This window comes from Mustela nivalis (genome assembly GCF_964662115.1).
Source record: "Mustela nivalis genome assembly, chromosome: 5".
Lineage (NCBI taxonomy): Eukaryota > Metazoa > Chordata > Mammalia > Carnivora > Mustelidae > Mustela > Mustela nivalis.
The window spans coordinates 16,613,059-16,627,097 of record NC_139024.1 but is presented as its reverse complement, the minus strand read 5'-3'; the positions used below and the strand labels follow the sequence as shown (position 1 = coordinate 16,627,097).

General features: G+C 41.7%; 1 protein-coding gene across 6 annotated transcripts in view; it reads left to right on the top strand.

The window, feature by feature from the left end:
• The window catches only part of DSE (dermatan sulfate epimerase), an 86,524-nt gene extending 75,072 nt beyond the window's left edge, over window positions 1-11,452 (top strand). For all 6 annotated transcript variants that reach the window (XM_082730117.1, XM_082730114.1, XM_082730113.1 and 3 more), the window contains 3 exons: window positions 2,392-2,631; window positions 6,278-6,485; window positions 8,764-11,452. In XM_082730117.1, the coding sequence (XP_082586243.1) occupies window positions 2,392-2,631; window positions 6,278-6,485; window positions 8,764-10,558 (2,243 nt within the window). In that variant the 3' untranslated portion in view covers window positions 10,559-11,452. The remainder of the gene's footprint in view (window positions 1-2,391; window positions 2,632-6,277; window positions 6,486-8,763) is intronic.
• Window positions 11,453-14,039: the final 2,587 nt, after the last annotated feature.

The following is a 14,039-nucleotide window of genomic DNA, read 5'->3' as shown; positions in this document are numbered from 1 at the left end:
GTGAAATCCCCAGCCGGGCCCATCTCAGTTAATAACCGGGCTCGCCGTCCTGGCTCTGTTGGCAAACACACCACCATGAGGAGTTTCCTCACAGGCTGTTTCGACAATCCCACCTTCTCCAGACTGGCCTCACAGATGCTGGCAGAGCTTAGTGTACCAGTAATTCCCACAGGACTCCCACAAAATCTCAGAAGGGGGAGAATCAGAATGTTCTCTCTGCTCTGCTAACTCTCTCTCAGGCTCAAGGATCAGGGACCACAGGATCACACATGAGCCGTTTGCAAATCAGTGGGAAGGAAGCCAGTTGTGAAACATTTACACGAACATGCAGGAGTTACAGCAGTACCAGAGAACGAAAGAAGAGCTGTCATGAAACTCTGGTTAAATCCTGATTGAGGGTATTCAGTTTGAATTGAGGAGAGCTGTGTTTTTTATGTGAGTTTGAGAAGGTTCACAGAACTTTGAAATAGAGGTAAGTCTGGATAAATGAAGAAATGAAGAACATTCCAGCAAGGGGTATGGATGGTGGGCGAGCTCAGGGCAAAGCATCATTAACAACATCAACCCCTGAAACCGAGGTTGCACTGTATGTTAACTAAAACTGAAATGCAGTAAGAGTATCAGTGTCTCATACTGACAGATTCAAAGTTTACAAAGGTAGACGTTGCCTCATCTCTCCCGAACAGGGTTGTCTTTGGCAGGGTAGGGGGGAAAGAAGGAAAAACCAGGTCATATGATATCAGGGTGATAAGTAGCAGGCCTGATTTTTTTTTTTTTAAGATTTTATTTATTTATTTGACAGAGATCACAAGTAGGCAGAGAGGCGGGCAGAGAGCGGGGCAGGGAGCAGGCTCCCCGCTGAGCGGAGAGCCTGATGCGGAGCTCGATCCCAGGACCTTGAGGTCATGATCTGAGCTGAAGGCAGAGGCTTAACCCCCTGAGCCACCCAGGCACCCCAGCAGGCCTGATTTTAGGTATCACATTGTGGAGTCTGGTTAGATATGGAGGATACAGAGAAGAAAAAGAGGAAAATGATTAGAACTCTAAACCCTAATGATTATAGAATGGAAACTAAAAACTCTCCAGAAGACTGGCCTGGCAGGTGTACAGCTGGACAGGAGGAGTCGGGGAACAATTCACAGTCACCTCTCCAGGTGGAGCCCAAACAGTGCTTCCCTCAGGAGATGGGAGCCAGGTCTAGAGCCTGGCACCTGGGATTTAGGCTGGGATCTGGTGGTCCCAGGGGCCCTGGAAGCCCTCACACCCAGCACACACGTGGTGGGCCGTGGTAGTGTTCAGCACTGGTGATCACACACATCTGTGCGAGCAAAGCAATGAGATTCTATCCACACCCGGAGGTGATGAGCTTACTTTCACCCTCACTGGTTGTATGTTTTTCAACAAAAAAACAAACAAAACAAAGCTGAAATCTAAAGACCTAGGTTCAGATCAAAGTTCTGTTCATTTTTAGTCATGTGTCAGAGGTCTTGAACAAGTCAAGCTTTCTGTAATTTTGGAGCAATAATGCCTAATTGAATTGGTAAAAGGATTAAGTAAGATTGTGTTCAGTGCTGTGTAAATTGCAAATGTTTTAGAAATGTGAATTGTGATTGTTACCTAATGCTAGTCACAAGAATTTATAGGAAGCTAGCATTTTTGAGTCAAAAGTATTTCATTAAAATTTTAAGGCCTTTAATTTTCAGTTGCAGAAGTAGAAAAATGTGATGGGTTAAAGCTCTTGAACAAAATTTTAGCTCATTTTTGGTAGACTCAGGACTCCCAGTTGATATTTTTTACCATCAGAGTAAAAGACACCACTCCAGTGGTGTCTCTGACCCACTATGCTGCCTTTTGAAATCCCGTGAAATCCTGTGGCACATAAAGGATGAGAGATCTTCCTCTAATGACAGAACAGATCGAAGGCTATCTGCTTAGCCTTTATAGTATTTGCAGCTTATTAAAAATCCTCTGAACTAATGGTGCAAGTTTTATGAGGTGATAAGCTTCCAAAATATTTTCAAGTAGTAGTTTTTAGAAAAATTGAATAAAAGTCTTAATACACAGAGCTCTTCTTGTAGACACAAAGTTACAGGCAGTTTGTAATCTTAGATGTGATGGGGTTTCAAATTGATTAAAGATTGGAAACTGAAGCTCATTTCAGGGTTTATCTTCATTTAATAAATGACTTGTATTCAAGAACTTTTTAACTTAAATCATGGACCGGACACAAGCCTGAATTAGCAGAATGTTATTTATATTGTTGATAAGTCCGAGTTTTACAAAATGCTCTTTGTACTGAAGTCAGATAACTCAGAGCATTTTTTTGCTCATAATTTTGTTTATGCTTCCTTATAGCTAGAGTCAGTGTTTCCATGTGTTTTCATTCTGCAGGGTATCTTCAAGAAGCCTACTTATGGACCAAACAAGTTCTGACCATCATGGAGAAGTCTCTGGTCTTGCTCCGAGAGGTGACAGATGGTTCCCTCTACGAAGGCGTTGCCTACGGCAGCTACACCACTAGATCACTCTTCCAGTATATGTTTCTTGTTCAGAGGCACTTTGACATCAACCACTTTGGCCACCCGTGGCTTAAACAACACTTCGCATTTATGTACAGAACCATCCTTCCAGGTATAGTGAGGAATCAGAATTGGGAGAGCAATTAACTATGATAGTTCTTCCCGATTATGAAAATGGGTCAGACCAGGAAAAGAAATGTGGGGTTCGAGTCATGTCGAGATGAAAGGGATTTTTTTTTTATAAAAAATCAAAGAATGCAAGAGTTGTATCTAACCAGAACATTTGGGAAGTGACTGTGAGGATTTGTGATCTATGTACTGTAAAGCTCGGAGCGTAATGGATCAAATATAATTCGTAGCCCCCACAGTACTTTTATTTTTGTAGATGTAAAACTTGGGTACATATACTAATTCCTTTTCATGAATCTTTTTTTTTAATTTTCAAAATATTATTGTGTTTATTTTTTGCATATTTGAAATAGCTCCCAAAACAATAACTTTGTATTTTTCTGATTCATGTGCAAAAATAACATTTCCTTTTCTTGAATCTTAACAAGATGTAAGCATTTATGGTTACATGTTCATTTTCCTTTACATGCAATCCCAAATTGATCCTCTTGTTTTTTAGGTTTTAGTTTTTATTTCTAAGCTATATAGATACTCAAAATGAAAGACTGTGCCTACATATTTGTTGGAGCTTCAGTATTTTCTTTAAATAGTTTAGTGAAATGCATAATATAAAATATAAAAAATCAAAAAATGAGTTGCTACAAAACTTCTAATTCCTTGTTGTCATGTAGCTCAGTCTTCTAAGAGAACTAGCTCTAAAAAAAGATGTATATGATTTAAGAACACTTTGATTTCTAGGACAGTCTTAAAACTCTCCTTGTTTCTAAACAGGACTAAGATGTTAGAAAAAGTTTAGGAGGTAGATCTTCATCAGATGGGAATTTTTTTAACACCCAAAAACCAAATAATCCAGTTGAGAAATGGGGGAGAAGAAGTAAATAGGCATTTTTCCAAAGGAGACATCCAGATGGCTAAAGGACACATGAAAACATCAGTTGTCATCGGGGAAAAACAAAAGCCTGAGATATCACCTCAGACCTGTCAGAATGGCTAAGATTAACAACACAAGAAACAATAGGTGTTGGCAAGAATATGGAGAAAAGGGAACCCTCTCACACTGTTGGTGGGAATGCAAACTGGTGCAGCCACTCCAGAAGCCAGTATGAAAGTTCCGCAAAAAGTTGAAAATAGAGCTACCCTACTGCCCAGCAACTGCACTACTAGGTATTTACCCAAAGGACACAAAAGTGCTGATTCTAGGGGGTGCGTGCATCCCGACGTTTATAGCAGCAATTTCCACAATAGCCACACTAAGGAAGGAGGCCAAATGGCCATTGACTGATGAATGAATAAAGAAGATGTGGCGTGTATCAAAAAGAATGAACTCTTGCCATTTGCAATGACATGGATGGAGCTAGAGCATATTATGCTGAGTGAAATCAGTCAGTTAGAGAAAGACAAATATATATTTCATTCACATGTGGAATTTAAGAAACAAAACAGGTGAACATATGGGTAGTGGGGAAGGGAGAAAAAAGAGAGGGAAACAAGCCATAAAAGACTCAAAGACAGAGAACAAACAGGGTTGGTGGAGGGAAGTAGGTGGGGGCTGGGCTGGATAGGGGATGAGTATCAAGGAGGTACTTGCTGTGATGACCACTGGGTATTGTCTGTAAGTGATGCACCACTGAATTCTCTTCCTGAAATCAGTATTGCACTGTAGGTGAACTAACTAGAATTTAAATAAAAATTTGTAAAGGAAAAAGAAAAAAAAAAAAGGATGGAGAATCTTCCCCACCACCCCCCAACCAGTGAAATGTAATTATTAGATGGTGATTCTAGCCCTACACTAAAGAATCCAGTCTTTAAATCTTTCTGCTCTGAATAGAATCTCTATTATTTGATTAGGTATCCAAAAAATACTGCAGAGCAAAAGAATGATAAGCTTCTTAAAGTTTAGTTGAGAATTAACTTTCAGAACCCCATTGTTTTATTGCTTATTCTTAGATATGCAGGAGAGGCCTGTTTTGTAGCTTATCTTGATAAAGGCCATGAGGCCAGGGACCTTGGAGAGGTCTCAGTGCTTTGTCATTTGATCTGAGATCTAACAGCCGGCCGCATCAGGGCTGTGAGCTGTGTCTGTGGCTGCATTCGGAACTGGAAAGGATAGGGGAACACCTCCGCGAGGGGGATTCGTGTATTTCTGTCAATTAATCCAACAAAACATTACCGAACATCTGTGTGTCAGGCACTGTTCCAGAGAGGGGATTCAAAGAGAAATAAAATATATCTGCTTTCAGGGAATTCACAGATTAGTAGAAGATTCAGGAAATCACATTTTATCATAAGATTTACTTGGAATAGCATTTACTAAACTGGCAGAGGAAAAACATTAGCTGTAAATTATGTAAATATGGTCATGGTATCATTTTAGAAGGGATTGTGTGTTAAAAGTCAGTCTATTCTTTTTTTTTTTTTTTAATTTTATTTATTTGACAGAGAAAGATCACAAGTAGGCAGAGAGGCAGGCAGAGAGAAAGCGAGAGAAAGAGAGAGAGAGAGAGGGAAGCAGGCTTCCCACTGAGCAGAGAGCCCGATGTGGGACTTGATCCCAGGACCCTGAGATCATGACCTGAGCCGAAGGCAGCGGCCCAACCCACTGAGCCACCCAGGCACCCAAAAGTCAGTCTATTCTTAACAACCTTTCTCTCTCTCTCTCTCTCTCTCCCCCCTTTTTTTTTTCTTTTCCTCAATGGATATTCTAGTAATGATTATTCCTGTCTGGCTCAGAGCTGTCTCCTATTCTTTTTCATGAAAAACTGGAGTATATCCAGTCTTACCTGCTTTTGTTTTGATGACCTATTCCCGTATGATCTTTGCATTTTCTTTCTTTAACTTGTGGCGGTATATATTAGCAGGATCTTCTGTGGGAATTAGGAAGTTTTCTTCCTATATGGGGGCACCTGGGTGGCTCAGTCAGTTAAGTGTCTGCCTTTGGCTCTGGTCATGATCCCAGGGTCCTGGGATTGAGCCCCACATGGAGTTCCCTGCCCAGCATGGAGCCTGCTTCTCCCTCCCCTGTTCGCTCCTGCTTCTGCTCTGTCTCTTGCTCTCTCCGTCAAATAAATAAAATATTTAAGAAAAAGTTTCTTCCTGTAGAAATGCAGTGTCTCCCTTAAGCCTTATAACTTCCACTTTATTGGATGCCACATTGAAGCACCTTGTGTCATCATCTTGGTGTAGAATATGGGACAGTGGGTAAGACAGCTAGAGCTCAGTCCAGGTTCAGGAACTCACTGTGCTCCAGAGGAGAACCTCTGTGTCTCTGCAGATATGATGTCGCATAGCATGGACACCGGAAAATGAGGAAGGTGGGAAAATGAGGAAGGTGGGCAGCATACAGAAGCATTAAGAATTGTGGCTTATCACTTCCCAGTGATAAGTAGCCACGTAGCAAATACAAACTTGCGCACAAGATTTGTGAAAGAGGTCAGGTCAGAGGTCTCATTAACTGGTTTGGGTCTCATTAACTGGGTCTCCTTAACGTGGATGTCATGCTTTTGGGTTTTTTAAATTCAAGGTACACAATCAATTCCAATTTGCAACCAGGATTGGAAATCATTGTTTAGGTCTTCAGTGGAGTGTGGAGTTTTAAATCTATCTTCATTCTGTCGAACTTCTCTCCCCAGGGTTTCAAAGAACTGTGGCTATTGCAGACTCCAATTACAACTGGTTTTATGGTCCAGAAAGCCAATTAGTGTTCCTGGATAAATTTGTCATGCGGAACGGCAGTGGCAACTGGCTTGCTGACCAGATCAGGAGGAACCGTGTGACTGAAGGTCCAGGGACACCATCCAAAGGGCAGCGCTGGTGTACTCTTCACACGGAATTTCTCTGGTAGGACATGTTGGGCGGCCTTTAAAAATAAATTATACCCAGGGCGAACGTGTGCTAGATTCCTGCATTTAAAATGAAAACTACATAAAGCACTTTGTAACCCCTACTCCATATGCCGCCAGCTCAGCTTCGGCTCCTGTTGCAGCTTTGGAGGCTCTGCTGGAAACATATCCTTACGTGTAGGATCTCATTACTCTTGGCAGTTTTTGGTTTTCTTGTGTTAGAGATGTCCTGGGCTTCCACTGTTTCATAGATGGTCATGTTTCAATTTACATCATTTTTGAAATCCTATAAAGAGAAAAAGCACAAAATGTAGACTAGGTTACCCTGGCAATCACAGCAAAGAGAGAAATAAAGGTAGGAAAATGTTTTGTTTTAGTAAATGGAGCATTATAATCTTTTAATAGCAAAGTTGTTACTAAATTTCCAAAACCGTTTAAAAGTGTTTGACAGTATTTGACAGTTTCACTTTGATAATAAAAGAACCATGTAATTTTTCCTGCCTTAATCCTTTAAGCCTAGAAAGAGAAGCCAGGATCTCCTTTTTAAAGTACTGCCAAGTATATTGTTGGCATCCAATAAATTAAAATAAAAATTACAGGGAACTGGTTAATCATTAATTCTTGATTTCTTTTCAAGCTATTGAAATGTGTATTCAATTCCAAAGTATGCTTCTGTTTTGATTGGCTTCTCTTCATTATTCTTTTTTAGTTTAAACAATTAAGAAGAAAAAAATATTAATAGAGTTACAACCAGTTACAATTTAACCAACATTTTTTAAAACTATTGTCACAGGTGGAGCAAATATATTAATATGCAACCATTTCTGACTCCTTTTAGGGGTATGAAGTAATTATTTAGTAGTAATTTCACTTATCCTAAATAAACAACCAGGATAGTTCTATATCTCATTACTCTTGGCAGTTTTTGGTTTAGGAGTCAGATTAATGCTAAGTCTAACTTAGTTCAAAATCTGCCATTTATAGGAATATGCAGACTGACCAAATCAGAGAGGTATGGCCAATTAATTCATCTTGTGTCTGGAATTGTTAAATCACAATAATTAAACCAACGTTATTAACTAGACCTAAGTAAAGATACGATCTCTGATGGCCTGAGACTCTAGAACAGCAGACGAAACAGCCAAAATCAAACACCAGTAAGGTTAAACATAGGTGATCAATTCATTTTAGAGAAAAGTATCTAAGAGCTAATAGTATAGGCCTGCCTTTCTTCCCTTGAGCAGGAAATCATCTACACCCATCAGAAATGTTCATCTCAATCATCATGTTTATGATTCCTTCAGGGGCCCTCTCTGACTCACAATACTGTGTTCTTAATCACTGTGGAAGTTTATTGTTAATTCTTATATTAATATGATAATAAATATTTGTCATAAATAAAAACGAGAGGCCATTTTTTGGGTCCAAAATCCATGATCTCATCTACAGATTCAAACAGAACCCATGGCTTCTGGTAAGCAGGGGTAACCACAATTATAAATCTCCCAGTATGAATAGTTTCTTGAATTTCATCTACTTACCTTCTTAGATGCGGTATAGGCAGTAAATTTTATCTAATATGTAAAGTTCAACTCTGCTAACATTTATTTTTTTAGAGGGTGAAAATTAGTCTAACAAACTTTCAGTAGTACCGGTTGTCACAGAACAGTAAGTAGTTCCTTACAACTGTGGCTTGTTCGAGTCTTGATCCTAACACTGGGTTCTCCAGGATAGAAGTCCCTGGGCTAGAAATTTGGAAGTGTGATTCTGTGAGCCCCCGCTGTTTGGAGGGCAGCTCTGAAATCATTCAGTGAAGAAGGTCCCAGTAGCCACGAGCAGGTTCACAGGTTCACAACTATGAAGATAGACTCGTCTCCCTTCTCTAACACTAAGGGTGTTCCCCTGCGCAAGCTCATCCATGGGTGTTTCCAGAAATGTCCCTCCTCCAGAGGACACTGCTAACACTCTGGGTAGCATCTGTGCTGTGTCCTCCAGCCACACTACAGAGTGGCACCCCAGTTCTTTTTTTTTTTTTTTTTTTTTTAAAGAAATCACAAGTAGGCAGAGAGAGAGAGAGAGAGAGGAGGAAGCAGGCTCCCCAAAGAGCAGAGAGCCCGAGGTGGGGCTCGATCCCAGGGTCCTGGGATCATGACCTGAGCCGAAGGCAGAGGCTTTAACCCACTGAGCCACTCAGGCGCCCCCCGCACGCCAGTTCTATGGCTTATTTTAACTTCCACCAGAAAAACCATCTAATTTTGAACAATTCATCCCTTCAGGTATGACGCCAGCTTGAAATCTGTGCCTCCCCCGGATTTTGGCACCCCCACGTTGCATTATTTTGAAGACTGGGGTGTTGTGACCTACGGGAGTGCACTCCCTGCCGAAATCAATAGGTCTTTTCTTTCCTTCAAGTCGGGAAAACTCGGGGGCCGTGCCATATATGACATCGTCCACAGAAACAAGTACAAAGACTGGATCAAAGGATGGCGAAACTTTAACGCAGGGCACGAGCATCCCGATCAAAACTCATTCACGTTTGCCCCCAACGGCGTGCCTTTCATCACGGAGGCTCTCTATGGGCCAAAGTACACCTTCTTCAACAACGTGTTGATGTTTTCGCCCGCTGCGGCCAAGAGCTGCTTCTCTCCCTGGGAGGGGCAGGTCACGGAAGACTGCTCCTCGAAATGGTCCAAATACAAGCACGACCCGGCAGCCAGCTGCCAGGGGAGGGTGGTGGCCGCGGTGGAGAAGAGCGGGGTGGTTTTCATCCGAGGGGAGGGAGTGGGCGCCTACAGCCCCCAGCTGGATCTCAAGAGCGTGCAGAGGAACCTGATCCTCCTGCACCCGCAGCTGCTGCTCCTGGTGGACCAGATCCGCCTGGGAGAGCGGAGCCCGCTGGAGACGGCAGCGAGCTTCTTCCACAACGTGGACGTTCCTTTCGAGGAGACGGCGGTGGACGGGGTCCACGGGGCTTTCCTCCGGCAGCGGGACGGGCTCTACAAGATGTACTGGATGGACGACACGGGCTCCAGCGAGAAGGCGACCTTCGCTTCGGTGACGTACCCTCGCGGCTACCCCTACAACGGGACCAACTACGTGAACGTCACGGTGCGCCTGCGGCGCCCGGTCACGCGGACGGCTTACCTGTTCATCGGGCCGTCGCTGGACGTGCAGAGCTTCAGCCTCCACGGGGACGCGCAGCAGCTGGACGTGTTCGTCGCCACCCGCCGGCACGCCTACGCCGCCTACCTCTGGACCGGCGAGAGCAGCGGCCAGTCGGCCTTCGCGCAGGTCATCGCCGACCGGCGGGAGATCCTGTTCGACCGGAGCTGCGCGGTGCGGAGCGCGCCGCCGCCCGAGCTGCGGGACCACGCGGCGCTGGTGGAGCGGAGCCTGCAGCGCTTCAAGCCGGTCTTCCAGCTGCTGGAGAAGCAGATCCTGTCCCGCGTGCGCAACACGGCCGGCTTCCGGAAGACCGCCGAGCGCCTGCTGAGGTTCTCCGACAAGAGGCAGACGGAGGAGGCCATCGACCGGATTTTTGCCATCTCGCAGCAGCAGCAGCAGCAGCAGCAGCAGCAGCAGCAGCAGCAGCAGCAGCAGCAGAGCAAGTCCAAGAAGAACCGGAGGGGAGGCAAACGCTATCAATTCGTGGACGCCGTCCCCGATATTTTTGCACAGATCGAAGTCAACGAGAAGAAGATCCGCCAGAAAGCTCAGATTTTGGCACAGAAAGAACTGCCCATCGACGAGGATGAAGAGATGAAAGACCTTTTGGACTTTGCAGATGTGACGTATGAGAAACACAAAAGCGGTGGCTCCCTGAACGGCCGCTTTGGACAGGCCCGGATGGTGACGACGACGCGCAGCAGGGCCCCGTCGCTGTCGTCGTCCTATACCAGGCTCTTCCTGATCCTGAACATTGCTATTTTCTTTGTCATGCTGGCAATGCAACTGACTTACTTCCAGAGGGCCCAGAGCCTGCATGGCCAAAGATGTCTTTACGCAGTCCTCCTAATAGACAGCTGTATTTTACTGTGGCTGTACTCTTCTTGTTCCCAGTCCCAGTGTTAGCACTAAAGCCAGCCATTGTTTGGTCGTTTTGTGGTCCCAAGAGTCTATGCAAAAAACAAAACTTGCCGCAGTTTGCTATTGGAGTTTTTATCTCAGATTCCTTTTAACAAATTAAGGGGGAACGTATTTTCACACAAAAAGGAAGGGATATGGAGAAATCAGAATTGGAAAGACGAAGGTTTATCAGAGGAGTAAGAGCAGCTTGGTTGTCCCATGGCATTTCTGGAAGTATTTGCGTTGGCTAATTCAGCAATCCCTGTGATACTACCCTTAGGAGAAACAAGAAATCTGGTTTTAAGAAAAAGATTTAGATAGATTGGGTTTTATTAATATTAATTTAATGTTATTAGCAACCTCCAGATACTGTTTTATGGAAAAGACTGAAACACACAATTCTGATAAGTTCAGAAAAAAAGATTTTTAATCGGGTAGTTTTGTTGAAAAATAAATATTAAGTCCTGGTGTGGGGGTGTGAACTTCCTTGGAGAGTAGTTCATTAATTAAATGAGAGCAGGATCTCCATATCGGATTCCTATTCAGACAAAACAATAAAATCATGGCAGACAATCGTTAAAAATTTAAAATGTGTTTTCAGTAGAAAAACACATATCCGTGATGAATATTTCCTTGGCGATGTTGGTCTCTGCACACACATAATGCATCCACTGGTTGTCCAGTAAATAAGACAGTTCCGGGTAACTTAATTTTCTCTTTTCCTTATAGGGAAAACTGTTGTAAGACCCAGTGGCTCAACTTCAAAGTAAAATATTTTATATCCCAAACGTTGATTTCAATACCAAAGAAGATGGGGAAGCTAAAATTTGGATATGATTCTTATGTTTTTTAATAGAAAACTTTAAGTTTATTTTGCTAAATAAACATAATTATGATTTATCTATCGTGTCTTCCTTCTTTGTTCCATTTCTTTCTTTGAATCGAAAGAAATAATTTCTCTGCTTATTTACCTTTTTGTGGCATTGCAAACAAAAGCCAACTTCTGATATTTAAGTAATTAAAAACATAAAATTGCCATAGTTATGGTCATTCAAATTCTCCTGTGGTAGCAGGAGCAGAGAGTGCTGGGAACATGTCCCACAGGTTAGATTTCAGCAGAAGAAAATGATCTACTTATAGGGAACTTAAGAGTAATTATCTTACATTCTACATAGACGAGTCTTGCAGAATTCTTTCTTGAAAACAGAAAATACACTTGGCTCAAAGTTTATAGTAAGGACACATTCTCTGATTTGAAAGTCTAAAGTCATAATGGCAATCATTTATTTTTCCTTATCCTTTTTACTCATGGAGATACTAGTATGCAATGGAAAACAGGGATATGGAGAAACCCTCAGGAACACCTTTTTGCAGTGCTAATTTTGAACCTTCTTACATAAAGAAAACAAGGTTTGACTTCACTTCATTACACTTGGCATCTAGAAGATGACTTCTGAGGAAGTAGTTTTTCTTCTTTCATGGAGGAAATCTCTAGGGAGGATGTTGTTACACAGTGTTTAAAAGAATAATGTTTTCAAAAGAATAATGCTTCCGTTTGTCCTGCATGGATGCTGTTACTGGGATTTAAATTTGCTTTATGTGACAGATTCTCCGTTTACTTAACCTCATTCAACATTCCTCTCTCCTCTTTCTCATTCCAAAGGGTGAATTGTCTGAAATGATCAAAAGCAAATTTTGAAAAAAAAAAAAAAAAAGGGGAAAATTGCTCTTTGAGGCTACCAAGCGAACCTGATCTCAGATTCAAAAACTCAAGGCATACTTTCTAATATGGATGAAAAGCACAAGTGAGCGCCAAATCCAACTTTCCTTTTGTTTTGGTTAGGTCGGGGGTGACAGTAAATTAGTCATCAGACCATGTTCCAGTCTAACACCTTAGTTCATTCTTCAAGTAATTTTTAAAAATAGGGTAATCACGCATCTCTGAAACAAAATTGATTAAATAAGTTTTTTCTTCCTAATTGGACCTCATATTTCACTTACAAAGAAATTTCCACAGGCAGGGACTTAAGAGGTTAAGTGAAAAAAAAAAAAAAAAGAAAAAGAAAAAGCTAAAAAGAATCACAGTTCTTTATAATGAGACATGTTTTATATCAGGGATAGTACATATTTGAATAAAACTAAAGAACTCTTTGTATCTTCCAGAAAACCCAGCAATGTTCAACCTCTCTTGTAAAGTGAGTGAGCAATTATGGAACCTGTTTCAGCACTGCTCACTACGAAAGGAGTGTTTCAAGCTCCTTGAATATGTAAGCTGTTGTTTGGGGAATTGGCAGGACTCTTAGTCCTAGCCTTAAAGAAAATTTGGGTATTAAGGAGGGCACGTATCGCGTGGAGCACTGGGTGTTATCCGTAACAATGAATCTTGGAATACTATCAAAAACTAATGATGTAAAAAACAAAAACAAAAAAACTAATGATGTATGGTGACTAATAAAACATAATAAAAAAATTGAAAGTTAAAGAAAAAAAAGAAAATTTGGGCGTTATTAGCATACAGAGCTTGTCTGTGCAGTGGAAGGGGCATATTCCCCCGGCTGGTAACTATTTAGCTTATAAGCAACCATGATGATGATGATAGATGGATTTATCACCTGTTGCGAACATTCTTTTGAGATCAACATTCTTAGGACCACTGATAAACTCAGGTGGGAGACCTTATTCTGGGACCGTTTTAATATTTAAAGTTTGTTGTATCACCTCAGATATTTATTCTTCTACAAATACTTCAGCCAGGATTTTAAAGAAGTAGCAAATATTCTAAGTTTAATAGTTTTAATAGACTGTTATGCCCACTGAATGTTTTTTAATAGAAAAACTTACATTATGATTTATTCTGTTTTTTAAAAAAAATAGTTGATGGTTCACAAACCACCCACAAAGGAGTTTGAGATTTCTCCACAAATTTTTCAGACAAAGCAAGTTGTGAAATGTTGTATTTGTAAGTTAAAAAGTAAATTTATGTTTTTCTTTAGACATATAAAACAAGATTAAAATGGATATGATCATGGGCAGAAGGACCATATAATTTATCATCTAAACTAGGCAATTTTAAGAGTTGAAGGAGAAACAAACAACAGATATAGACCAAGACTGTTCTGGAAACACTAGGACATATGGCCATCTATGCCATAGATTTCTTTTTTAAGATTTTATTCATTTGAGAGAAAGAGAGAACATGAGCGTGGGGAGGGGTAGAGGGACAGGAAGAAGCAGACTCCCTGCTGAGCTGGGCGCCCACTTGTGGGGCTGGATCCCAAGACTCTGGGATCATGACCTGAGCCAAAGGCAGACACTCAACCGATCAAGTCAGCCAGGTACCCTATGCCATAGATTATTAATTCAGGAAATAAAAGGGGTTAGGGTGGTACTTGTGAAGGTCTAACTTGAACTTTAGTGCTAAAAAAGGAACTTGAGATGATCTGGTTGAGTGTCCAAAATTTGCAAGGGGGGAAAGAGTCTCCAGCAA